This window comes from Penicillium oxalicum, chromosome I, assembly GCF_001723175.1.
Source record: "Penicillium oxalicum strain HP7-1 chromosome I, whole genome shotgun sequence".
NCBI lineage: Eukaryota > Fungi > Ascomycota > Eurotiomycetes > Eurotiales > Aspergillaceae > Penicillium > Penicillium oxalicum.
In genome coordinates, this window is record NC_064650.1 from 5,223,046 (window position 1) to 5,250,139 (window position 27,094).

At 50.4% G+C, this 27,094-nt stretch overlaps 8 protein-coding genes across 8 annotated transcripts; 2 read left to right on the top strand and 6 right to left on the bottom strand.

Annotated features, from left to right (window-relative positions):
- Positions 1-896: 896 nt before the first annotated feature.
- On the bottom strand, positions 897-2,611 carry POX_a01722 (DNA damage-binding protein cmr1; the record flags this gene model as incomplete). The annotated part of the gene is made up of 3 exons (XM_050110646.1): positions 897-1,116; positions 1,192-1,996; positions 2,068-2,611. The coding sequence occupies 3 exons, from the start codon at positions 2,609-2,611 to the stop codon at positions 897-899; spliced, it is 1,569 nt and encodes a 522-aa protein (XP_049974414.1).
- Positions 2,612-2,804: 193 nt separating this feature from the next.
- On the top strand, positions 2,805-4,322 carry POX_a01723 (uncharacterized protein; the record flags this gene model as incomplete). The annotated part of the gene is made up of 1 exon (XM_050110647.1): positions 2,805-4,322. The coding sequence occupies one exon, from the start codon at positions 2,805-2,807 to the stop codon at positions 4,320-4,322; it is 1,518 nt and encodes a 505-aa protein (XP_049974415.1).
- A 280-nt stretch (positions 4,323-4,602) lies between these two features.
- On the bottom strand, positions 4,603-5,908 carry POX_a01724 (Cell surface mannoprotein MP65; the record flags this gene model as incomplete). The annotated part of the gene is made up of 3 exons (XM_050110648.1): positions 4,603-5,604; positions 5,668-5,774; positions 5,839-5,908. The coding sequence occupies 3 exons, from the start codon at positions 5,906-5,908 to the stop codon at positions 4,603-4,605; spliced, it is 1,179 nt and encodes a 392-aa protein (XP_049974416.1).
- Positions 5,909-7,089: 1,181 nt separating this feature from the next.
- On the bottom strand, positions 7,090-8,817 carry POX_a01725 (Serine palmitoyltransferase 1; the record flags this gene model as incomplete). Its single annotated transcript, XM_050110649.1, has 4 exons — positions 7,090-7,272; positions 7,345-7,836; positions 7,908-8,418; positions 8,489-8,817. 4 exons carry the CDS (start codon positions 8,815-8,817, stop codon positions 7,090-7,092), a joined length of 1,515 nt encoding a protein of 504 aa, XP_049974417.1.
- Positions 8,818-9,445: 628 nt separating this feature from the next.
- Positions 9,446-15,409, bottom strand: POX_a01726 (1,3-beta-glucan synthase component FKS1; the record flags this gene model as incomplete). The annotated part of the gene is made up of 3 exons (XM_050110650.1): positions 9,446-9,788; positions 9,856-15,147; positions 15,252-15,409. The coding sequence occupies 3 exons, from the start codon at positions 15,407-15,409 to the stop codon at positions 9,446-9,448; spliced, it is 5,793 nt and encodes a 1,930-aa protein (XP_049974418.1).
- Positions 15,410-17,971: 2,562 nt separating this feature from the next.
- Positions 17,972-18,253, bottom strand: POX_a01727 (uncharacterized protein; the record flags this gene model as incomplete). The annotated part of the gene is made up of 1 exon (XM_050110651.1): positions 17,972-18,253. The coding sequence occupies one exon, from the start codon at positions 18,251-18,253 to the stop codon at positions 17,972-17,974; it is 282 nt and encodes a 93-aa protein (XP_049974419.1).
- Positions 18,254-23,432: 5,179 nt separating this feature from the next.
- On the top strand, positions 23,433-25,551 carry POX_a01728 (uncharacterized protein; the record flags this gene model as incomplete). The annotated part of the gene is made up of 2 exons (XM_050110652.1): positions 23,433-24,388; positions 24,447-25,551. 2 exons carry the CDS (start codon positions 23,433-23,435, stop codon positions 25,549-25,551), a joined length of 2,061 nt encoding a protein of 686 aa, XP_049974420.1.
- A 429-nt stretch (positions 25,552-25,980) lies between these two features.
- On the bottom strand, positions 25,981-26,795 carry POX_a01729 (uncharacterized protein; the record flags this gene model as incomplete). The annotated part of the gene is made up of 2 exons (XM_050110653.1): positions 25,981-26,629; positions 26,719-26,795. The coding sequence occupies 2 exons, from the start codon at positions 26,793-26,795 to the stop codon at positions 25,981-25,983; spliced, it is 726 nt and encodes a 241-aa protein (XP_049974421.1).
- Positions 26,796-27,094: the final 299 nt, after the last annotated feature.

Consider the following 27,094-nt stretch of genomic DNA (forward strand, 5'->3'; position numbering starts at 1 on the left):
GTAGACTACCTAATATAGAAGGGCCTTTGTATATCTAGCAGATCAATGTGACAAATGGATCACTTCCCTGTTCATAACACTGGCGCTGCAACCTCCTGGACTCAACTTCGAATTAGGACATGAAAATTACCTAAAGACAAGCGAGTACGAGGTTTGGATCGAGGTAAAAGGAACTGTTACCTGGTCTTTCCTTCAAGGAGAAAATATATTTTTCTCGTCTTAAAAGATACCTATTTCTTTTCTCGAGGGGTCTTCAAGCTTGTTGGGTGGATCTCCTCCATACCTATCTATCTAAAGAACTATTTGAGCAACGTGCTGGATACTAGCTGCGTTGTGATTCACGAGGAGGAAAAACACCATGCTGACCAACACTAAACCACTGCTGGCAAGTTATTTTCTTTTAGTCGGTCAGAAATGTGAAGAGCATTAAGCAGAAATGGGGGTTTGGAATGCATCTGCAGGCTTGACCGGGGATCTTTCGGTGTAAGTACAGGTCTCTTGGTAAGCTTCCAGGGACTTGCATGGGCCCACCGATACCTCTGGCTACCGATGATGCGACATTCAGCGCAGGAGCGAATAAATACAATCAGGATCTCGACGGATTTCCATCATCATCAAGACCTGGTGCCCCTTCACTTTTCCATGATTGCCATGGCTACGGCTCGACATTAGCCCCGGGTGTGATTCTTCTTTATGATATGCTTATACAATGGTGAGCCTACCTGGTCTCAATTATAAGGGCATGAACAGACTCTTGATATCTTCATGTCGTTGATCCACCATCCATACATGTGGCAATAAATGCATGTAAGAAATATAGATACATCTCAAAAACGGGCAAAGTTTGCGCCAACGGATCTCACCCTGATCTGTGCCGAATTTGGAAAAAGACACGATTACATCCACAGGCAAAGCTTTCCACTGGCCGTCCCTCCAGCAACCCAATTCTTGCTGCGGTGGAATACAGCCACTGCAGGAACAGCTGTGATCCCCTCGCCTCCAAGTTGAGCAAGTTGATCGCCGGAGCCGCTGTAAATGTCGACAAACCTATTCATATTGCCAACACAAAATCGCTGAATATGAGACTGAGGGTTCATTTGCCACTGGGGCCGAAGACTGACGAGAGATTGTGAGCGGCGTTTGAGTATGGGAGGAGGCAAGGTCAATGTATGACAGGGTCTGGACACTTACATCGTCACCCAACGGCCTGTCTGGCAGTTATGTCTTACAACTGTGTCGGGGCGGAAGTCTCCTTCAGAGACAGTGTGGCCTGGCTTCCACGTGGACACACCTTTGGATGAAAGGTCGTAGATCTTAATGGTATCATCGTAGGATGTAGTGGCGATCTGACCAGCTGCGTTGAATGCCGCATGGGAAACGGAGAGACGACTCTCATGTTCCCCCACCGGCACAGGCTCATCCACCGAAAGTTTTCGCAAATCCCAAAGCTTCATCGTTCGATCCAGACTCGCCGTCGTGAAATAATGTGGTAAAGTCGGAGAGATCGAAAAGCCCCCAATTTTCTTCTCGGACAACTGCCAATTTGTGACCGACTTTGACGAAAGCCTATCCCGCATATCATAGCGACCAAAAGTACCATTCAGCGTTGTCCAATATAATGTATTAGGATCTTCGGCGGCCATATCCACCCCGGACAGCGCTTCATCAATGTTGGTAGATTCGGGGCCATATTTTTCCATTGAAGTTGTCTTCTCAAGATCCAGTTCTCGGATTGAGCTGTCGTAGCTTGCGGTGAATAATGATGTTGGCTTTGACGGGTGAACCATCATCGCGCTAATGGTTCTGGTATGCGGCTTGAGAGTAGTCAGAACCGGGTCGGGGTCATCTTCTTCCTCGTCGTCTCCTGTTTCTGGCCTTTCTTGCGAAGCATCAAAGACTCCCAGATGCCCTAGCTTGTCGCCAGCGAAGACCAAGGGCTTCGTTTCAGAAGGGTGAAAAGCCATGGCATAGATTCGTTCAGGCGTGATCTTGATCCCTATGTGCAGACACCCCAACGTTTTAGTTATCGCCGGGCATTGAATGCGCGCCTGTAGGCTTATCACTTACTTTGAGGATCCCACTGCGTCCACAAGCTGAGACCATTCATTTCCTCGCGCAAAGCTTTGAGGTCCTTGTCGGTGGTCTTCTTAATGTCGTCATCGCCAAAGGTCCGTACATAGGGCTCTGCAACACCCTTATTCACGACGTCGACGCCAATTAAACTATCTCCCTCCAGCTTCTGCCCAGCGATAAACATATCATTTGCAGAGTAAGCATCGGTCCGCCGAACCTTCCTGGCGCGCTCCGCCTCTCTGGCTGCTTCATACTCTTCTTCGGCTTTTCGCTTGACAACTTCGCTATCCGCCGTGAGTCCCCGCAGGCGCGATGACTGGCGACGAGGGAGCGGCGCTTCCTCCTCTTTGATGCGCTTTGGGGCAGCCTTCTTTTTTGGCTTTGGTGCACCACTGCCCGGTGCTTTCGGCGCCGTAAAGAGGCCCGCCGATTGCGCTTCCAGGCTCAGCTTCTTCAAAAGCGCATCGCGCTCAGCGATGTTTGCGAGACGCTGTTTTTCGAACTCAGAAAGTTCAGAGGAATTGGTACCTTTAGCCATAATGAAGGTGCCTGGGAACAGGCCAGCCAGTAAACGATCCAGGTCGCTGACTCGCTGTATGCAATGCGGCCTCGATGGATGTCGCGGATCGCGCGTGAGCAAGCAACGCGAAGTCACGTGGGCATAGTCGTAAAAGCTTCCGGCCACTTTATTCCACGATTTGCCGGGATCGCAAAAGTTACGCAGACGCTCAATGCAACCAGAAACTCCAGGCGAGGCAATGGCGACGCACATTTCACGTGCCTTCTACTTGTCGGCCACGACGAGCTCTCCGACTCCCTTCTTGTACCAAACCCGGACCCTTGCGCCTATATCGTTGTCCCTGCAAAGAACGTTCGCTGCCCGTGTACGCCAATATTCAGCAGAGAACCGAGCATCTTATGAGTACAGGAGACGAGGCCAAAGTCCTTCGCATGAAGATTCTGATGGATCTGTACACGAAACCTTATCACATCAATCTGGCTCCGAATCAAGGGCTAGCAGTTCACAACCACGTCGAAGTTACTTACGACGACGTTCTGCGTCATTGACATCCAAGGCCCGGAATCAGGCGCGGAGCTCATCGCTGAATTCGAAGAAAAGCTCGACCACGGTGACTGGTTCTGAGAGAAAGGCATTTGGAGAGTTACTTGGGCAACTTGGCGTGGGCCGAGATCAGGCTGCAGATTCGGGGAGCGCAGCAGAATCACAACATGGTTCCGGGGAAAGTCAAGAGCGAATCCAAGAGCTCATGGTCAAGTTCGGTTCGATCTTGAAGGATATTCAAGAGAAAGAGAAGCCGTCTACAAGAGCCGAGAGGGAAAAGCAGAGGACAGCGGGCTCCGATCATGACCTGCCCCTCGCTGATCGAATCTCCGAATACCCAGAGGGTGATGGGGAGTCCTTGGATCACCTAGGTGGACCTCCAAAGCTTCGTCTCAGTGATCTCGGCTACAGCGAGCCAGCATCGGCGACCATGATGGAGCCTGGGATCACCATCCAGGAGGCGGTTGAGATTGTGGTGAAGAAAGAGTCGCAGAAGATTGAGTTTGCGCTCTTCCAAGCCATTGAGGAAGGCAAAGGGGATACGGGCTTGTGGGAGGTGTGCAAAAAGCGCATCTTCTCTGTATTGCAACATCTGGATGAGGGCGCGGAACTCACTGTGCCAGGAGATGACAAGGCAGCAGAGGTTGCCGATCCGGTGCACGCCTCATCGGGGCCATTGAGAATTCCAGCCGTTGTGCCAATCGGCCAGGTTGTTACGGAGCTCTACCCCCGGACTCTCCTGATTGCTTTCCGTCTGTTGAATACGCATTTTCCAGAGTCACCACTCATTGGTCAGTTCCGGTCGACTATCAAAGAACAAGGCCGTGCATCTGCACTTTTGGGCTCGTCCGTTGCTCTTTACGATGAGATGATCCATTTCTACTGGCACGGTTGCAATGACCTGCCCGCTGTGGTCTCCTTCCTCCATGACATGGATGTGACAGGGCTCGAGCCCAGTTTCAGAACTCGCAGGTTGCTGAAGGATATTGTTCGCCAGCGCAAGCGAGACCTCGGTGAAGACGGGCCCGCCACGCATGGCCAGGAGTCTTTCTGGAAATTCCCTCCCAATCAGGCGGCTTATGAGGAGCTTGCTGGACGGGGTGGATGGCTTGAAAAGCTCCGATCTCGCGCTCGGGAGTCGCAAGATCAGCGCAAACTTCGACCTGGCAATGTACAGACAGCTTGATCTGATTATGTGTCACAGCCTACATTTCCTTTTGTGTATAATATCCTTTGCAAAAATATGTACGATAATGAGAAGACCATCAATGGATCGAAATGAACAAATAGGCGCCAGCTTTCATTTCAGGCTTAAAGTTTATATTGTACTCGGAACGAACAATCCAGGTGGAGACGGACGCATTCTGTTTTGCCAATTTCTTGCTTTCTTTTTACAAGCCACGTAATCTCTACCGGGCAAGGAAATTCCCAAATGGTGACTTTCCACTTTTCCATTTTCTCTATATCTAATACATACCCCAAAATCGCTCAGCATTAAATGTGTATTGATTGTCCTTCTTCCACATATCGTCGTATGCAGTAAACAGCACAAGATCCCCTTCCCGATGGGAAAAGCTCCGACGAAGACTATCAAGAGCGACACGCTGGTTCTCGGGGGATGGCACCGCAGCACCGTTTGGATCCCCGGCATGAGGCCATCCCGACTCGGTGATCATCGTATGCTTCCCACCAGCTGCCGCCGAGACCGCGTGGGCCTGCTCAAGCACGTAGGGCCCTGCATTAGACGCATGCTGAGTTGCGTCAAAAAAGGCATGGCAGTTGGCAGCACAATAGTCCGAGGCGATGCATAGCTCGGGGTGTTTAAGAAGGACCGAGAACGTATCCACGGTGACGATGGGCCCCTTGTATCCGTCGCGGCGGAGGATGGTGCGAGCCTGATTCAGTGCTCCGATCACGTCCGCCGGTGATGCCATTCCGCTGTTGACAAGCTCGTTGCCGACGGCGATGGTGTGGAAGATGGACCAATCTGTTCCGCCGTCGGGTAGACTGGCTGCCTCTTTATATTCCTTGAGGGTGTTGGGCAGATCGGCCAGTTCATAGACTCCGGCGAAAACTTGCTTTTTGTGCTCTCGCGCTGCCCTGGCCACCTTGACGGTCTGGCCGCAGTCTGTTCCGTAGATGCGGATGAGGGGATATTCGGTCAGCTTGCTGATATCATCTTTGATCTCCTGTTGGGTTTTGCAGGACCGGTCTGGCCGATATGGCGAATATGAGATGCCGAATTGATGGCTGGGCATCGCATGCTGATCGGGACCAGGATGCTGGACTGGGTTGGGCTGTTGCACAGGAGGACGTCCAGGCCTGTTCAATAACCTCGATCCGAATAGTGAGTCATCCAAAAGCAAGTCAGGGCCTTCAGGACAAGCTGGGGGCGCTGATGGGGACGCAAGCCAGGCGTTGTCTGGCTGGAGAGGAGACGCTGGTGATGGAGGCTCGATGGAAGTCATCTACGAGGTTATCAGTATGCAGTTTCAATAATCTCGTCCAAGGTCAATATAGATGTTACAGACCTGCCTCCTTGCCATCACTCGAGTGCTGGCATCACCAGTGTTAGGCAGACCATGTTCTCCATCCCAGACAAGACCATATGATCCATCAGGACAGTGAGCACTTGGCCCTGTCAAGATACCAAAGTTAACATTCAATGAAACACTTTACCCAAGATTCGATCTTCAACTGACCTCTGTCTTGAGCAAATACCCTACCACACACCAGCTGCAATGCCAAAAGCGCCTTGGTAACCTGCTTCATTGGAGCCCCCTGAAGCCGTCAAAACCCCCACGCTAAATTCACTTTCTGGGTACGGTTAGTAAAAGTTGGCGACGTTCAGCCTAAACACAACTTTGATCATCCATCCACCACGCGACACAAGAGGACAAAGGCGAAACCACGAGTCGAGCACAGGTTGGACCCATCACGGATATCAGACACTTAAGAGGAACGAGGCACGAGGGTGAAGGGATCCACGCGCAACAGGTAAACAAGGGGATGCCCAGGGACGAGCCAGCAATTGTGGAGTAGCGCAGGGAATGAGATTATGGTCTCGATTCAATGACATTGTAACCCCTTGACTTGAGCAGTCCGAACTTGCGGAGGGGCAGCCTAGCTGCTGTACTTCGAGATTGGACTCGGAGTCCAGACCCCCAGCAGTGGGCGAGAGCAAGTCGCGATTCAAGCAGATTTGGTGGTACGAAAGCTAAGTTCCGGAATGTGTCTTTAGTCACACAAAAACACTGCTTGGCTGGTGGAATGCTGAACCTCATGCGATTTTGCAACATCAGAGTCTCAAGGGGCTGGATGTCTGATCCCTTGGTGCGTTGGGCTGAATTTTTGGGCGTCGTTTGCCAAACCGAACAGCCTGACTATTCATGTTGTTCCAAGGACAGTCTGAGACAGAGACCTTGCTCGACGCTGGCTTGGCTATTGATTGACAAATGACCGCTAGGCGCCAGTCGTGGGATAGAATTCACAGGGCATTCGTCCGAGAAAGACGGTTTCAAAGAGAGGAGCATGGGATACTCCTAGAGTCCGAGACAAGCTCCATCGCAAGAGAGAATTCTTAGATCACGTCGGAGGCAAAGTGAAAGTAATAATATTAGACGATCTAAGCAATCAACTCCCCCTTTCCCCCCTTCAAAAATACAGAGCCGGCCTTTGACTGAATTGCCCAAAGAGCGTAAAAAAATAAGAGAAAAGGACAAAGGGCGGCGCGGTGTAGTAGTGCCAGTCAGCGACAGAAACGACGGGAGTATTAACGGCCCCAATTAATAATAGACAGAGAGAATGGTGGAAGGACGAGACAAGAAGCGCTGGGTGTCAATCGCCAACGGACACGTAGTAAATGTACATGTAACAAATGCCGGTCATTGAAGCATGAGGTGTCATTCAAACGAGCAAAGGAATGGTCAAGGGAACAGGAGTCAGGGGTGACTTTACTTTCTCTTGCTCATGACTTTTGTGATGGCGTGCCGAATGGTGGTTCCGGCTTTCTCGATCTCCTTTTTGGTAAGACCAATCGTAACACAAACCTTGAGCGCAGGAGACACGATCTGCTTGGGCTGGAAATTGTCGTCAAGAACCTTGAGACGAGTAATCATGACACCGTTGGCAAGACACTAGACCAGGGCAAGGGATCAGCAATTGCGGGATGGCTACGTGGTTGGGAAAAAGAACTAAGTAGTACGAACCTCGTCGACAATATCCTGAAGAACATACTGTTGATCGTCGAAAGACAGTCTCTTTGATGCCACAACCTCCGGTTTCAAGACGAGGATGAGAATAGGGTTTTCCGGGGCACTGGAGCAATATACCCAGTCACTGCGAGGGTCTAATTGGGCGCGCATGGCCTTTGTGTGCTCTCGAAGCTGACCGATAACTTCAGGGCTGCTTTGAAGAAGATTGATCGTCGCACTGGCCGTGGTGGAGAGTAAAGCGGGGAGGGCGGCAGAGAAAGTGTAGGCAGAGGCTGAGATACGCTGGTGATGAACGATTTCTTCAGACCCTGCACAAAATCCACCACCGCCAACCAGCGGACCGGCGAGGGAGCCAACGATCATGTCGACCTGAGCAGGATCGACATTCTGGTGTTCCGTAATGCCGCGTCCAGTGCGGCCCAGGACACCGAAAGACCATGTCTCGTCCAAGATGAGACGAAACTTGTATTTCAACCTCAATTCGACCTAGGTGAGGAGATGGCAGTTAGCATCAAGCCTAGGGCGGAGGAGCATTTCACAAGGCGTTGTAGACATACAACTTTGGGTAGATCGACCATATCGCCATAAGATTCAAAAAGACCCTCGGTAATGATAAATCGCCGAGTCAATGGCTTGCGAGCTTGTTCCTTGGTGACCTTGGCGAGAACACGTTCCAGATCCTCCATGTCATTATGTTCGTACCACCGGACGATGCTGCGCGAAATCTGGATACCTTTCCGGATAGCAAAGCCGACTCCCTTGTCCGCAACAATGATATCACCACGCTTGGAGAACGCGGGGATGACACTGGAGATAGTAGAAAATGCTTGCGAGTACATAATGCAGGCTGGTGTGCCCAAAAAGGAAGCGATGTCGGCTTCGGTCTTCATGTGTACGTCTTGTGTACCGTAAAACCCGCGAGGTCCGCAAGGACCCACACCGTAATTGCGAAGCGTTTGGATCGCCTGCTCTTTGAGCGACTCATTCGTGTTGAAGTTGTAGAAATTGAAGGAGCAGAGGTTATTTACGGTGCGCCCGTTGGAGAGTTTCGACTTTGGACCGACAGGACTAGCACATCGTGTGGGCGTATTAGAACAATATTCAGTCAACACGTCGTGCAGAGCGAGGAGAGGTTTACCCAACGATCATTGTCCGCTTTTCAACCTCCATCTCTTCCAAGGCCAACGGGTTAGCCACAAGCGGCTCCGGGGTCCATTCGTCAACAAGGTCGTCTATTTCATCCTCGGTCAAAGGCACGACGCCAGGTTTTGTAGAGTATTTCGGCGCCAACAGGTAGCGCACAGCAAATAGGAATAGGAACAGTTCGACCGCAGATCTGATGGGGTCATCCTGATAGCTGGACTTGACGTATCGCAGAAGAATCGCGGAACCGGGAACGCGGTGGAATAGATTCGCGAGTTCGTGGACAAACTCCGCCAGGAGACGCTGGGTCTCGTGAATATCCATCAGAGCAGAATGGCGGCGCCACAAGCGCGAAAGAGATGATTACTTGATCGAATGATTATAAATAGGAGCTGAACGAGCGAGAAACTGTGTGAACAGAGTGTGAGAGTCCATCAGTACAATGTACCACCGGGGACTCGCGGAGCGCAAGGGGAGCCCCGTCGGATCACGTGATTTGCTTCGGGGCACTGATCTTTTCCACAGACAAGCCGACGATCCACGAGGCGTATTTGGATAAGGAATCAGGTCGGACACGGCGAATAATACACGCTTATAAAGGCTGACAGGCAGCCTATCTGCCACTAGATTAAGTGATACGAGACTTCGGGAGATGAGGACTAGAGGCATGATCTACAACGGACTAGAGTAATGCAAGTTGTATTTCAAGAAGTTTTCAGGAAGGAGAAAAGATGAGCAATGATTTGAAAACGAAGGAACACCGCCGAGGATTGGTAGTCTCACTCAGGTCAAGAGTGTAAATCCGCCGCACCATCCATTAAGACCGACTTGTGCGCCTATAAGGGGGACGAAAGAATGAAAAAAAAGTGCGATGGAGTAATAGACGAAGGATTGAGATGCAGAACAGTAAGGTTTGTACAGGCCGTTTTCATACACGGTCGGGTTGACCAGATCACAGCAACCGCTGGAAGTCAAAGTTTCCTGCAGTGGGAGTGACAACGGCGTGTGATGAGAAACCAGCGGGGAGGCCGCTGCCGGTGTAGTAAGACACCGTGTCGTTGAGGCCCTTGTCGAGAGGCTGGAGGAGAGCCAGTCCGTTTGCCTTGACACCAACAGCATTGTAGAGGGACTTGCGCAAGCTGGTATCCAGACCCATGTTGCGAACGACGATTGGTGCGATGAGAAGAACGAGGAAAAGCAGTAGCATGGCGAAGTAAAGGATGGCGAACCGGATCACACGCCTCTTGCGCAGCTTCGACTGCTTGAGGGAATAGATGGGCGGGCGGATTTGACGACTATCATCTAGATTAGCAAACCGAAAGGTATGGGAGGGATAGTGGCTGTTGAGGGAAAGTAACAAACCTAGGACGAAGCCAGAACAAGAGGACGGAGTGAAATTTGTCCGCGTATGGCACAGCGAGCCCGGGGAGCATGAAGAAGAGGATCGTGTGTCCCAGGACGAAATCGGCCGCGAAGTAGCCCAACTCAGTGATCTTGCAGAGGAACTCACGGCCAGGCTGCGAAAGCGAGTGCCATCCCATGTTGTACCACTTGCCGGTCCACCAGGCGATATTAGACTGATCGTTCTTGAACTCACGAGTCAAGGCCAACGAAACGATCAGCTTGTAGATAAAGCGCTGAATGGCCATCATGGCAATGATGCCGGAGACGGTGCGTGGCCAATTGAAGGACTCCAGGACGAAAAGGACCTCGAAGAAGACAAGGAGAACAATAACAGCGATGGCGTGAGCAATGGCAGCAAGAACTGCACCGAACTTCTTGCAGCACATGCTGAAGATAGGTCCCATACAACAGGCCATGCCGAAGAACATTCCAGCGACACCGGCGTTGACACCGATAGGGGCAACGGCGACGAGCGCAATTCGCAAAATGGCATTAGGAGCATATTGAGGGTCATCGCTGAACATGGTGCGGGAGTTGATGTACAAGTAGGGAATGAGGGTTACTGCGACGCCGAGAAGTGGAGCGACGATCTCACTGAAAAAGATGTTGGTGAAGCGCGCACGAGGAACGTCACCGGAACCCTTCTCAGAGGGGACACCCAGAAGCTTCTTCTTGTATCCAGTGAGTCGAGTTCGAGACAGACGACAGAACCCAATCCAAGAGGAGGCATGCGATCTGGAGTTGCCGCGCGAGAGCCAACGAAGGTAATCGCGATAGTCAATGAAAAAGTCATTCCAGGAGAATTGGTGAGGGTTGAAAAGGAATGGCGAGATAACCAAAGCCAGCAGCGATACCCAGAACCAGATCAAAGCAGCAGTCCACACACTCGTCGTAGCGAACAGGAGCATGAGCATAAGACGCGCGCCCAGATAGATTGAAGGACCGGCGAATCGAGAGTACAAAACACCGAATGGAATACGAGCAGTTGCAAAACCACGACCAGTACCGATGTATCGAGCACCACCGAAGGACAAATTCTGGTGCACAGCCTGAGAGTAGATCTGACAGACGAACACCTCGAACATGAAGGAGAATGACCCGAAGTGTTTCGCGAGACGGGTAGCCATCCGCCATACACCGCGTTCCGTCAACTCTTGGACAGCCAATGGAACGAAGGAGATGAAGAAGACAATGAAGATGGAGATGACACAGCGGTTCACCCAGTTGATGATGGGAACAAGATCCGCGCAATAAGTGGGCTCCAGAGGGTCGGTGATGGGCAAATCGGGGTTATAGCGACAGGTGATGGTCTCATGCTTCAGGGCACCGAGGTTGATCAGGACGACCATGAACATTTGCACAGACAACATAATGAACATGTTGTTAAGATGGAAACCAGGGTGGGCGCAGTAGAAGGACAAGAAGCGGTCCAGAGGAAGTTGAGTACCGAGGTAGTAGTATTCACGAGAAAGCATTTGCTCACCCATACCAGTACCGATCTTGGTGGTGAAATTCAGAATGGAGCCGAAACCCAAGTCACGACCCTTACCACATTGGTAGTACTCGCAATGCTTGATTCGTCCACCACGAAGAAGAGCGTTCATGCCAGCGTAGATATCCTCGTTTAGGTGAAGACCCTTTTGAGCCTTGGACACACCACCACGTGTACACATGAAGGTGGCGTTGAGGAAATCAGGGTGACCATAATGAAGCTTGCCACCAATCTGGGCAAGAGTACGGGCGAAGAGGGTACCGAATGTCTGTTCCTTGGAGGCGGCAACGTCACCGAGCACACCGATACTTTCAGAGAAAATGTACTCACGGGCGCCAAGAATTGCAACTGGAGTGGTTTCAGGCGACGGAACACCGGGAGTGTAAGGGGAGACGTTGTCCGTGGACAGTTCTTCGAACTCAGCCAGAACAGATCGGATCTTCAAACACTCCTCCAGGTAATTGTCTTGGTTGGCGTCAATCAATTGAATGTATTCACCACGGTAGAAGATGATGGCGTGATTCTGGTTGTCGGACTTTCCGTCTCCAAGGATAGGGTTTCCTGAGAGCTGAATGCGGAACTTGGGCTTTCGCATGCCGTTTTCAAGAAGTTCGCAGTGGCCGTCAATCAAAGCCGAATACAAACGCGGCTCCTCACCTTCATTGACAGGGGGCTCCTCATCAAGATAGGCAATTTGGAGATCAGGATAGGCGCGGAGCAGGAACTCGGTATTTTCACGCTCGTCCTTGCTGAACTTGGCATAACGCTGCATAGAGACACAGATGCGGAACTTGCGGCGAGCCATCCGTTCCAGTTCCCGTTCCAGCTTCTCAGAGTTGCCACCAAACATCTGAACAACCTCAGGGTTCTCCACACGGTACAGCAGCTTGATGGCCCGACTGTAGTTCATGAATCCGGAGATTGTTCTGTACAAGGTCTGAGACCGGAGAGAAGCCCAGATACGGGTGCGGAGGGTGTACTCAGGCGCAGCGGACTTGAAACCAATGCAGTAGAAAGGCAGATCGTCGATCTTGCTCTTGGCGGCGTCTTTCTCTCCCTTCTCGCCGTATTCACCATTGAATTGAGATGTCTCATCGGCCAGGATCTTGGTGTCTTTCACAAAGCAGTCCCACTCATGAGGATGAAGCTGCTTGAGATATTCCAAAACAGTGACACGAGAGTACGGCTCATCTTCACGGATGATCTCGCGAAGCGACAAGAGGATCTTCTCAGAGTAGTGCGGGATGAGGACACTGAATGTGGGCATATTGTCAACAGGTAGAGGCTCGGGCATCGGGGTCGAAAGCGACTGGGCGAAGAAGGAGATACGGCGTTCAGCCTCACTACCCGCCGGGAAGAACTCGGTCTTAAAAGACTGATCCTCCTGGGAGACGAAGAAGGTTGGAGCACGAAGTGTACGCTTGCCCTCCTGCTCAGATGGAACCTGATGATACAAAAGCTTCTGGACGTGATCAATCGCCAGCAGGTGCTCACGGTACATGGAGATGATGATAGCGTTCCAAACTTGAGATATAAGCACCTTGGGCTTGTACTTGATCTCCATGTCTGTGGTCGCCAAGACTTTGGAGTAGATACGCTTAGGCAGACGAGAGAAAATGTTTCTCCACGGAGACCAGATGGAAACACCCAGGTAGAATGACCGGGCGACGGAGAAGATGGTGTTGCAAATAATGTACCACAAGTAACTATCCAGGAAGAACAGCGTCAAGTCCATGAAGAACATCAGACCGAGAAGAATCTGCGGTTGCTTGTGGCAGAGGATGTTCTTGAGATACTTCACACCGGTGCACTGGTAGATCTGCATTGGAGAAAGAATGCGAATGGGATCCTTGAGGGACAGAGTCAAGAAGAAGTAAGACTCGGCAAGCTTGGCGCCGAAGACGCACACCCAAAGACCGTAGGACATCCACATGTCGTTGCCAAAGAGACGAGGGAAGCTAGCCGTGAATGTCTGACTTGCCACATACTGCCGACCATTCTTTTTGAGGTAGCTGCCGAACAAAGCGCCCAACGGTTGAACCGAGAAGAAGACGGTGGTGAGCAGCGCCAAAACGAAGTGGACAATTCCCAGTGCCAGACCAACCGGCTTCTGGATACCAGTGGGAAGCTTGTCCAGGAACCCGAAGATCACGACACCGGGAGCCAGGTTGATCAAGAAAACCGCAAGAACGAAGAAGAAACGCTTGCGCAGATGCTGAGCACCGGCCCATCGACGCGGGACATAGAGCCATTCGCAAATAGTGGCAAACAATTGAATAAATCCGGCAATGGCACCTCCGAAACCAACGGCTGCGAGCACCTTGGCAGTCTCGGGCTTTTGATCGAGTTGCTGTTGGTAATTAGGGGTGTACAAAGTCGGCGCGTTGTATGCAGTAAAGAACCAGAATGAACACAAGTGGATGACCCAGATACGGTTGAAATTAGTGACCATGTGGAACCAAGACCGAGTCTCCTTGTAGGTCTTGAAGAAGGCTTTTTTCCACACGACATCCTTCAACTTAGGCCAACGCTGTGCGGGAGGGAGATCGACTAGACGCGTTTTGTCCTCAAAACTGATTCGCTCGATTCCCTCAGGGTACCAGAAGAGCTGGTTCATGTCATCATAACCAATGATCTTGTTGTGGTCGAGCTCACGACGGACATACTTGCCCTCAAAGATCTCATATCCCTGGTCACGGCAGTACTGGTAGAGAGGGGTGATGATCTCATTGAGATAGGTGAATTCCTCCACTGGTTCCACGCGGGCCTGGCACTCAGGCGAGGAGTAGTAGTCATCGGCACACTTGAAGATGAAGCAGAGACATTCGGGCAAGAAGCGGACTTGATTTGCTTCACCCCAGCACAGAAGGTACAGAGCGATTTGGCGGGCGCGGTCGTGCTGAGACATCCGGTTCATGCGCGACTTCCAGCGGTACTCCGCGGCTTCGAGACTGTTGTCTCCTTCCAAAGCCTCTAGGGTAGCCTCCTCGTTCTCCGGGTTCTGCTTAGCTGCCTTTTGCGCAGCCTTGCGGGCCTTGCGAGTTTTCCGGTCGCCCTTGCCGAGTTTCATGTTGGAGAAGCCCACCGCATCATCCAGGTCAAGATGCGCGGCGAAGTACCAGCGGCGGTAGTTGGCATTGTGGCCTCCAATATAATCGGCGTGAAGGGACAAAAGTGCCTGGTTAGGAGTCATACGAGATGCCCGAGAGTCTAGGAGGGTCATCATATGGTCGTACATGTTCCGCATACTGTCTCGCTGGAAACCGAATTTGTTGACCAGGTCGAGGAAGATGTCCTCGATTTCTTCCTTGGAAAGCGGAATTTGCGCATCAGAGGCCCAGGCAGGGTAGGGTTCCCGCGAACGCTGGCCAGCCGGCAACGCGTTTCCGTAGTCCATGCCGTAAACGGGAGTAGAGGCACCTGATGACCGATTTCCTCCATATGAGATCTGCGATGAGGGAGGGCGGTATCCATATCCTCCCCGACCGTACTGGCTATCAGTGTAGCTGTTGTAACGCTCGTCTCCACGCCCGTAATAATCCATGTCGGCGGCACGAGCGGTTTCGGACCTCATGGTGAAATCGCTGAAAGTCTCCGAGTCCTCCTCGGATTCATTTCCCCGTCGACCGCGGCCGTAGCCAGCTTGACCGGCATCGTAGTACTGATCGGCGTAGTATTCATCCTGATGACCGGATTCATAGTACCCTCCTTCGGCATAATCTTGGTTGCCTCCCTCTTGAGCGTAGGCATTCGGAGCACTATTTGAGAGCGTATCAGTTCACATTCGTCCAGCCCACTGCGTTGGAGAAGGTTTCCATCCGCAGCCCCAAGAAAGCTCATCAATCAAAAAGGCATCTCATACCCTCGGTCATAATACCCATCACCATATTCATGGTTGTCATAGTATGCCTGGCCAGCATGCTCATCCTGGTAATAGGAATCGCCGTGGGCTCCGGTATGACCGTAGTCATCCTCATAGTGGCCCGCCTGCTGTTGCTGCTGCTGCTGGTAGCCGGACATATTGAAAGAGTCGCAATTGAATGCTGGATTCAAGCTCTGTATTATTTTTGGTGGTCTCAGCTCCAATATTCCAAGCTTTCCCTGCTAGAGGCTGATTCTCTCTGAGACCAGACCCTCTTCCAAAGCTAAATGCACGGCAAGACTGACCTCAACCACGACTCATGCAAAATATCGAACAGCGAAGAAACTGCGAACAGATCAAGGTCTTTTTTTAAACTTGTTCTCTGGATTGACAACGGCTTAATGCTGCATGGGCGAGGAATGAATGATGCTTGAGACGGAGTGAAAGTGTTTTGAACGGTTGCTAAAATAGGAGTTCGAGTCGAAACGAAGAGACTTTGGATCCGTGAGTCTCAAACTCGATCGGAAGTTGCAACGAGTGAAGCGAAAGACAGGGTGGCAGCAAATGCGATCAGAAAATCGATAGCACTTTCCCTTCACCGAACCTTCCTCAAAGAAACGAAAGTGTCGCCTCAGCAAGAGAAGATGGGATGGTAGAAGGGTAGGAGAGAAAAAAAAAAGATCAGAAAACGAATGGAATGAGGAAGGGGCGGGTGAAAGGTTGGAAGTGAAAGTGGAAGGCCTGGGGGGAGGACAAGGCAGGCGAGGCTTGTGAGGGAGGAGGGAAAATATTGGCTGGGCTGCGACTGCTGTTATTTTGGGATCGGGGGGTTGTGGGCTGGCTTCTTTCCAGCTAATTTACATGTGTACTGTTACAGTGTATTGACCAGGGGGAATGGGCGATGGGCAAGTACCGGTGGACTTGGCTCCTCCCTTTGCGTGGCTGGAATGGCATGTATCGTCCCAGTCATTGGTCAGCGAAAACCTGTAATGGTGGATCATGCTCAGGGACCGTCTGTATGGCATTGGTATTGCTCAGCACATCCAGTCATCCACATCTGCTGTGTATGTATTACAGTGTTTTATGGGTAATTGGGTACGGAGCCAGAAGTCATTTCCACACGCCAGTGGAGTATTGTAGTCGGTTTCTTACTCTTCGGACGCGTGTCTTGCAATATGATGGCCCAGAGGAGAGAGGTTAGTAAACCAATCTGTGAGATTGAGGGACCAGCCCATTCAATCAGTGTCTCAAGTTTACGGTTGACTCCTAGTCACTTACACTCTCGACGTTCCTACAGTCAAAAGCTCTGATCACGGGGGCAGGAAGCAACTCCGGGGCCTCATTGCATATACTGTGCCTCATACATATGTACTAAGGTAATTGTCCCGCTTGTGCGTCCGTTGCGTTCAGAATCGTTGACCGTTGTCATCCAACCCTCCAAGTTCGAGGGTATATACAGATGTTGAAGAGAAAGTCGTTATATGTAACTTATTACGCCTCTGTCTTTATTTTGTATGCAGCTTTCAGTCGGGAAATTGTACATGGATATATCTTTGGATGTGTCGACCGTAGATATATCGACTGCATGTTCAAGTATTGTCGATGATCTCGCGCTTTGTTGGTGGGAGTTTTACAGTACTCGTGGTCCGCTCATTCTACCAGTCACGGTACACTTGAGTGACTTAATCATACCAGTATACAGTATGCACAATACCCGTCCAGACACACCCTGCAAACCTCGACACATCTAGGCCGCTTCAAAGTCTCCACCATCATGGCGCAAACAAGATCCTAATGTTATCGACCAATGATCAATGATCCAGATTAAGCTCCACCGCTAGCCATACACCAATGAGACTGAGCCAATCTCCTGGAGAATCCACGGACATTGCGACGGCCCCTGAAAACTGCCCCACCCGCAGCCTCCCAGCATGTCCTATGAGGTTGTCCCGCCGCCTGCAAGTTCCGGTCTTCCAAGTCATCGATTATGTGGTCGGAGCGGGTATCTTCCACCGGCCCTCTTGGGAGCCTGTGGCATGCCCTCATTTGCTCGTGCCCTGTTACCGTTCCCACTCCGGCACGCAGGGATAACTGTTGAGTGGTGGCCGACGCGATCTTCCCATTCCTCGTCTCTATGCAACAACGAGGGGAATCATGGAAGAAGGTCTTGATGCTTTTTCCATTCGCTTCCCGATCTTGTCTGTCGACGGAAATCGACAATGTCCATCACGGTGTACTCTTTCATTATCATATAGGGTTACTACGCCAGTACCTTGATGCCATACTGGAGCATCGACATAACACTGCCCAGCTGCTCACTTTTCATTATGTGTATCCTCGGGTTCGACTATGTACCTAGAGCACTGGCGACCTACACTATCTCCTACCACTGGAACTCCTTCGGGGCTTCAGATTGATACAATCACCTCCAAGCTTCTACCCAGTCCTCCAGTCCTGGTGCTTAGCCTCCGTTCACCCATGATGCTTCGAGTGTATCGCTTGGCGATGATCATTCTCCATTTTCGCCCATCGTTCACTTGGTGGAGGACCTGCATTGTATCATGTCTAAAACCTTGTCGGGCGTCAGGTTTCGATAACCATACCATACAATACAGGACCTACACAAAAACAGAAAAACTTTGCCACTTCATTAATAGCAGCGACCATACCGTACCGTTCACGTAAAGCCCGCGAATCCACCAGCAAGTCGGGACTGTTCGTCACAGAGCATCTCTCGGGCCTTCGGCGCCCCCCCCCTCCTGGAACGCCATCGGGGAGGTGAATCTGTCGCTTTGGCGTTGTCTACCGTTGGAGCTTCTACCGGACCGAGCCCCAGCGCCGGTTTCTGATAGGTTCCACCGTTCCACAGATCCAGAGGTACCGCTCCACGACATTTCCAGTCGCACCAAAAACCGGCTGTCTCGTTCGAGCTCACGGCTCCGCTTTCCTTGATCGAACCTCAAGCCTCCCCCCAACTGTGCCTTGGAAGCACACTTGAACATCGCGGTCCAAGTGCGATAGCTTGTTAGCTGTTGCTGTACAGCCCGATCAGCTTCGGGTTCAGGAAAGCGTTGGCTGTCCAGTGTACCCTACTGATATGCTTGCAAAGCGGTAACTGGTTGCAGAATGCCGGATGAACGCCCAGCATTTACATATATAGACTTCCGCTTAGAGACTGACTGTACAACAGTGGCTGCGAGGTCAATTAATATTCTCTTTGTTCAATTAGTGGGTAGTCTATATGCTCACTACATACATTCATTTGGCACCACATCAACATAGACACCTGGGTCCAATGAGTGTCATGTATGGGTGAACAGATGTGTAAAATAAATAAAAAGAAACCTTGGTTGACGAAAGACACCTAAATCTGTTCAGTAGTATGTCCATGCCCCGCGACCGGCGCACCTTTCTTGAACCATGGGAGCTCGCTATCAGGTCAGCCCAGCTGTTCGAAGCACCTGTCCCAAACTTTGACAATCGCACCATTCAGAGTGGATCTAGCACGAAGTCCAGAAAAAAAAATAAACAAAAAGGGAAAAGAAATGGAACTTGACTTGGTAGCGTCTTTGTTGCATTGCGATCGTCACTCTCCGCCCTCGCCTGTTCAAAAGCCGACGAATGATGAGAGATAGTCGGAAGTCTCCTTCCGCATGGGCCTTTTGAGTAACCAGTTCCATGACGGCTGTGGACTTGGTTCGGGTCTTGGCACTTGTTGATGGCTTGAATAATAGTCGACCTCTTGGAGGCTAGGTAGGTAGCATGTGGATGATGGATGATCAATTCAGCTGCAGGGCAATACTACTGTAGAGCCCAGTGCTAGGTCGACTATATATTTGTGGTACGAGCATCCATTCAAGGTTGGGTTCTGTAAAGGTACATCTGGTAAACTCCATCGTTGATCAGGCATTTCAATATATCGATGAGATACAAGTTGACGTTGTTCACGGTTTAAAAAGGGACTTCCTGACGCTAAGTGACATTATTGAATGATAAGGCTTGTTCTGAGATACGGAGGAGTGATCAGATCATCTCGACGAGGTGGACTTCCAGGCGGTGGACTTCTTTATGAAGACACCCGACCGTGATTCAATGAGCTCCTCCAGTCTCGGTGCTTCTACGAGCGCTCGTCGGCCATCGATTCACGCCTTTCTAAATTTGCTACAGCCTTTATGTATTTGAACGATTCCACCAACGGATATAGCCCGTGTATATTCATATACTGCACACTCAGTTTGTACACCTCCAAGATGTATAGTAAACACTTGAAAGTTTACAGATTCAGAACAACAAAAGATCAAAACTAGGCTCGATCCCTACCTACATACATCCCTTGAGCCAAATCTCTCATGCAATTGATGTTCCCGAATCAAATGCAGAAGCCACTCGAAGGTTGGCACTGCTTCAAGATTGATGCAAAATGCTTGACGCCCAAATCATAATTCGCCGCAGGAACCAGCGACACATCGACTGCAAGAAAGTGGAGACCGATCGTCGGTTTCTATCTTCCGGTCGCGGGTCTTCCCCTATCCCCTTTGAGTATTTACGCCTGGCTTTGTTTCCAGTTTCGGTGCACTCGAATCCTTCTTCAAGTGGCGCTGGGCCAGCCCAGCATGCCAAGATGAAGTGAATTTGCCAGCGTCCGGTCGGGTACGCCTCGAGATTGTCGCATTAATGACTGGAATACCGTTTTCAGAAGATCAGGCGCATCGTGCTCAACATGACAATCAGTAACTCATTACCGTGATGAACAGAGGCTGTGGAGAGAGAGAGAGGGAGCATGAGGTGGCAAATGACTCCACCGTCTCCCAGATGTACTTTTGTCTGCTGATTGATCATGGATACGGAAGAGGGACACCCGATGTCGTTGCTGATTACTCTCGATCTGTCGGCCGGATGCATCGAACTACGTCTTGAAGAGCCCCCTCTCAGGGCGACTCTGGGCAGGATCAATGATGGGAGTATGAGATTCTTCTTGTATTGAATTTGCCGGTCTCATCTTTGGATGTTTGTATGTAATAAGTGAGTACAAACTTTGAGTCCCGGGCTAAAACAGGTACCGGCCTGACCCACAGTGGACGACTACTGTATCAGCGTATGCAAAGGCCCCCTTTGGATAGCCATGCACTTGGCTATCATAAGGTGGTGAGCAAAAGGCGGACGGTATTATGCACCGCAAAGCCACTATAGAGCATCTCATCGAGTATAGGCGTTACTGTCATGTACAGAGTACAACTCTAGTACATTGTTGACATGGTAAAAATCCATCGACCAAGACGCGTAACAATACCACGGATGTCACCGGGTAGGTTATTTTTATATACAGACAATAGTGTAAGCCGCTCAGCGGGGGGGTCCCGACTTGAAGTCTGTCAGACTCTGCGGAGACGAGTAGTCAAACCCGCAGAGGCTAGACCTCGTCGTGCCCTTAACTAGGGTCTTGAAACCAACCCACTTCACGAATTATTGAATGGCTCACTCTACTGCGGAGCAATGTGGATGGCCATTCTCGCCCTCGAGATAGCCATATAAATTTGAATGACTTACCCCCTTCCCCCTCAATGTTGTACGCCTGGAGAATGAGCCCCTGTCCATTTCATCATTGAGGAGGCAACTGGCACCTTTCAGACACTGTAGTGGACGATTATGGAATCCATGGTTCATCAGATCGATGTCTACCGTGGTTGGAGGGGGACTACCTAGGCGTCTCTGAAAGATCTGCATGACCCTTCTTCCTAATTAATGGATGCAGGTGTCCAAGTCAATCAACTGTGTGAGGATTGATTCACATAGGAACTGTGTCCGGTGTCTTCGATGTATGAAGGCCATGTCCGCCTATCAGCACTGCTCTCCAGGAGATCCAGTCCTGGTCCTCAAACGGATACAGCCCGGCTCAAACGTTAAGCTTGACCTTATGCCTACTTGCAGACTGCGAGGGTGACTTGTGATGGCAAAGATACGAATAAGTAATAGACAGAGAGGTATCGATTTGTCTGATACCCTGAAGCGATAACTTCCTCCAGGTAAGTGGATTCAACTGGTATCTATTGGTACACCGCAGGGAATCCGCTTGACAGAAACTTCCTACACCTGCATCTATATCATGGACATCAAACCTGAAAACGATCGAAATCTCTCCACTCCCTCTTGAGAATAGACAAGGCATCTCTTCGGTGGATTAAATGCCCCCACCTCCCCCCCCTCTCCCCCCCCGGTCACAGAGGAGACTGCACATTTCACAGATGAGAAGAGTATCCATTATCCCATTTTTAACACTCTATCACTCTCTCGTGAACAGCGAGAAATACGTTCCCTTGATCCTGGAAATATATACAGGCTGCAAGCGGCCCTAGGCTTGTATGCTGCCAATTGGACCTATCGAGAATTTCTCTGGTTCTCTAGAGACTCTTTGAAGAACAGCACTTTTCTAGCCAAGCTGGAGATGGAGCAAGGGGAGGTCTTTGTGAGTAGGTGCTGCCTCAAAGCACGATGATGACCTGTCGAGGAACGTTGGGACTGATACTGGTGAGGACGTTGTATCACTGCAAAATGTAAGGTATACTAGCATAGGCCATATATGGACAAAAATAGATCCATCCCGTATCCGAAATGAGAGTTTATTATAGTAAAAAGGCAATGCGACTCAGTATCTGCACGTCAAGTTACCTCTGTGAATGGATGAGTCGATTAAAAGAGATTAATTAGGTAACCCTCAAGCTACTTTGGTTCGTACAGTGTCCTACCTGCTTAAGGATAGTGCTCTCGACGGTGGGGCTGATAAGCTTTGAAAAAGCTCATCAAATTGCAACATTGTGAATAGAAATAGCATCTGGGTAGCATGTTGGATTAGTAGCGCCTGGATTGCTGGTATTGAGAGTATGTCATGGACTCCTCTATTGAAGAACCAGGGAAGTAAACACAGACTTGAACTAATACACAGCATTTTTGAAGCAACATGTGAATACCAGTGAAGACATAGGTTCTCTGTTTCTCTGTGCACAAATCCTACTTTTGCTCGCTAGGGTTCGTCAGACAGTGTTAGAAGAGCTAAAGATTTCGTGCCTGACTACTTATAGTATCAGGAAATACTCCATCATCGAGTTCATACTTATTGCCTACATCCGGGGTTATTGATCTCTGGATTCAAACTTCAGACGCGGGATAGCTGTAATTCCCTTCTTCAAAACCCTGGCTAGCCCACAAGAGGTACCTTGCTTTCGATTGCAGATGTAGTCTTCTATACTACCTATTGCTTCAATACAATTACATCCTTAAAGTAAAGAAAAGCTTGTTTGACCAAACAGCTGTCCATTTCCAATACCAAAGCATGATGTAGCCCAGGAGAAACTGATGGAAGTCGTGTCTACCCCTAGCTTGGGCGCTGTGCTGTTGCGAGTTCAGAGCTGGTAGATTATTGGCATCATTGGTATTTCCATTTCCTACAACTTTCACACCCACGATAGACGGTCATCATGATCAAGTTTCTGGGTTCTTGGTGTGAGGTGATGCGTTTACGAAGAACAACCTACAAGTCCTCCCCTCCGACATGGTCGAACCTAATAAAAACGGTCGACTCTCACATTAATACCATGGAACATTGATTGAATAAGGAAATTTATGTTATATTTTAACTTGAAAACACAAGTACCACCAAAAGTGTAGAATTTTAATGTCCTTTTCTGAGCTGTCGCTAATGAATATAACAGGTTCTGACTGAAATCTGCCTCGAGCAGGTAGATTTTGAGCCGGCACTTAGACCTGCGTTCCAGAACTCAATCTAGTGACCTATCCTTACAATGTATATTTACCTCTTAGTTGTGTTCATATAAGACATCTCGACTTTTCATCCAGTTATTTCCGTGGGTCATACGTGCCTGCAGTCTTGATTCGGGTCTCCCCTTTCTCCGTGTATCCAGTTCATACGCCTTAGGATAAGGCCAAGAGGTTACCCGGCCAACGGTCCGCCCGCCAACAGGTTTACCTCCAACAGATCTAGGATGCAGCATCTTGGTTGGCCTAAACCCACGCCTGGTACAACCAAAAAGCCGTCTGACGGTAGCTTACACTGGACTGAGTACCAGCAAAGCTCCTCTTCTGAAGAAGGGGGGAAGTTTCTTTGACCAAAAAGTGTGCCTTGAAAGCAGAAAACAGCACTCCCACACGGCCCGCATCTGATCCACGATGGCACGATTGAATACATCAAATCCTTTGACTACTGCACTTCAGCGGCAAAAAAGCTTGAAAGAAAGAGGAGCACCTGGTGACCGAACGCCAGCCCATGACTTGATTGCAGACAAGCAAGATGCCAACCACCGTTCATCCACTGGAAGTAACACCAGCACCAGCACCCAGTCCAAACCTTCATTTCAACGTCACAGTCGGGGATCCAGTTTGGTCTTCGACATTTTCTCAGAAGAGGGAAGCACGAAAGAGCACGACCCCAATCTCCCTAAGAAGCAGAAAAAAGCCCGAACCCTCAAAGCAGCCAACGTCAACTCTCTGCTTCTTCCTATCACCCAGACACCACGTCAAAGACCTCCTGTTAAGCTGGAAACAGACGATTACGAGAAGGAAAATGATATTCTGGAAAACACCCCAGAGCAAAACAGGGAGACGCAGAGTCCTACTGAATCAGCATCACCGACGAGACAAACGCTGTCGCGACCCCTCAGAGAAATTCCGACAGACCGCGCACCACGCGCAGACAAGAAGGCTTTGAGAAGATATGACGCGGAATCAGAGACAGAAGGAGACAGTGAGGACAATAGCTTTGACTCTCTGGATGACTTTATTGTCAGTGACAATGAAGACCCTAGTTTCCATGAAACATCAGCTTCTGAGACAGAGGAAGAAAAGCTTCCATCACCACCCCCTCCTCCGCCATCTGTCCGCAGGAGATTAATGAGAGGAAGACGACCGAGTCCTGATCTTAGGACGGATCAGACCGATGATAAGCCACTGAGTAAGCCTTTACAGCTGAGCCCTCGAATTCCTGAAGCTTTAAGATTGTCCTCAACGGTCCGGGACAACCTCAAACCAGTGTCTCAGGAAGACCGGGACCTCCATACAAAGCTTAATGCAATGACTCTGGAAGGCGAAAATTCCACATTCTCTGAGCCACAGCTAAAAACGGATGGGTAGGTGTCCCACAATGTCTTCGCAGATTGACATTGGACTTCGGCTGACACTTCAAAGCTCATTAATGAAACCCCAAAGCCTCCCGAAGGGGAACGAAGTGACAGATAAAAAGTTGCAAACACCCCCAGCAAGCCCCAGGCCATCACGTCTGCGCTCTCCAACCAAGAAGAAAGTCCGTATTCCTGCTACTCCTCATCGCGAAAGCGTTGATGAGTTCTGGAGCCAAGAGGAGACCAACCACTGGAATGATCAGTACTCGCCGCGCAAGGAAAAATCAACCAGTCGCACCGTGATTGAGTTGCTCCGAGACTTTGACGACAGCGACGAGGACAGCGGGCGCAGGAGCCGCGGGTCGAGTTCTAGCAGTGACTTGGAGCCCACGAGCAAGCTGGACAACAAGATGCCGACTACACCAAAGCCGCTTAGCAAGACGGCTATCAAGAAAGCCGAGGCGGAAAAGAATCGAGCAGCAAAGGCCCGCCGTCTATCGTTTAATAACAAGAAGGCAGAATTTGCCCAAGCCTTCCTCGAGGCCTTGGACCAAGCTGCATCCGGCGGAGAAGTCAGTCGACTTGCAGAATCGACCGGTGGCGTTACGATCACTTGGTCCAAGACTCTCAACACAACTGCAGGTCGAGCTCATTGGAAGGGAGAGAGAGTCGTTTCACGTGGACCCAATGGGGAAACCCGGGGGATGGGCCAGATCAAACACCATGCAAGCATCGAGTTGGCTGAGAAGATCATTGACGACGAATATCGACTGATCAATACACTCGCCCACGAGTACTGCCATCTGGCCAACTACATGATATCCAACGTCCATGACAATCCTCATGGCGCCAGCTTCAAGAACTGGGGCGTGAAGTGTGCCGAAGCGATGCGTGACCACCCGCTCTATGGAGGTCAGATCCACGTGACGACCAAGCACACGTATCAGATCGACTATAAATACGTGTGGAGCTGCACCTCTTGCGGCCAGGAATACCGTCGTCATTCGAAGAGCATTGATACTGGACGTTCTCGATGTGGTACATGTCGTGGAATGCTTCAACAGATCAAACCGAAACCCCGAAACGTTTCACCCAAGAAGAGTGCAGTAGTTCCCGGTCCGAAGAAGATTTTGGAGGATGTGACGAGGGATCTTGACCAATTTGTGTTTTGAACGCGGCGATCGGCAGTCGCTGATGACTTGATGACCTGCACCGTACATGGGGGAATATTCTGAACAACGACCCTGTCGATTCAGTGTGTGCGCGTGGCTGTTGCATTTTAAATTAGCGATTGAGTTTGTTTTCCTACCTCCTTTAAGCTTCTCTCCTTCTTCAATGTGACTATGGCAAGCTGGCATTGCTTCTTATATCCCCACACAGCTGGAGTGAGATGTCTGAGCTTAAAGAAAGTGCATCAGTCAATTTCATGTTCGAGTACTCCTCCTACTACAATCGAAGCCATGTCTTCCCTGACCTGTGGCCTCCCTGCTGACACGGTGCCATTCTAGTTGGTGTCAGTGTAACAACAGTAAAACTTGGCAGAAGTGATTCAACGCTCCGTAATCTGCGACTGCATCATCTTTTTTTTTTCATATTCACAATCACACAAACAAACTCCAGTCGCGAATCTCCAACTGATCAACCAGCGCGGCCACGGTATTTTCCCCAACCGCCTCTTCCCTCGACAAGCCCTGCGCGTCGCCATTTTTATCAAATTCCTCATGTGGCACATTGAAAAACATCACCAAATCAGTCTCCTGTGCCTCCAGCCTCACCAACAGATAATGACAGGTTACCTTGGAGACCTGCACCCCACCAGACGATGGCCCGTCAATCGCCGCTCCAGCCACAGCCGAGTCAGTAACAGCACCGATTGTGCCACGCCGCCGACCCGTCGTCAGAAACTGCACAATGCCCCTGTACGCGGTGACGGACGATCCAGGCGGCGCTGACCCCGACAATCGAGCCGGAACCACGCGTGTAGGCGGGGTCACGATCTGCATCGCATCGCCTTCGTCGCAGAGATCATTCAGGTGGTGCAGTGCTGCACCTTGATCGACCGTCTCCGGGGTGGTCCAAGTTGCGACACCGTTGCCTGCGGTGGACAGACTAGGATGCTGGTGGTTGATGGTGGCGAAGGTGGAGAGGGCTTCTTCTCGTGACACGCGTTGATTGATCTCCATGATGAATGTGGAGAGCGTGCTGGGAGATAGAAAGAGCTCTTGATGATCTGGGACCTCACGGAGGTCGCTGTACGATTGTCAGTCCATTTGCTTCCACGGTCTCTTTTGGAGAGAAGGTTCAATCCAGAAGCAACATTTCAAGGTAAGTATACTGACCTGCCGTCAATCCAGCCCTGTGGCACCACCCCCCGAATTGCCCCGCCGAAAAAGTCCACCATCGTGACTTGAGACATAGCGCAACCAAAATCCTATTTCTGAGGGAGAAGATTGACCTTGGTATAGGTATGAGGAACTGATTTCCGAGTCGCGCAATGGGGCACACGTTCAAACACCGAGACGCCTAGGGTAAAGTTCAAGCTCGTCGGCCCAAACTGAGAGATTTGAGATGGAGCCCCACCGGTCCAAATCGCAAATGTTCAAATACGGCCAGTAAGCTCGTTCAAGAACCTGCTGAGGAATCCTGAATCCAACACTGCCTGTATGCAGCTGGCAGCTAAGATACTGGTGAATCGAGATACGAAATGAACACTGT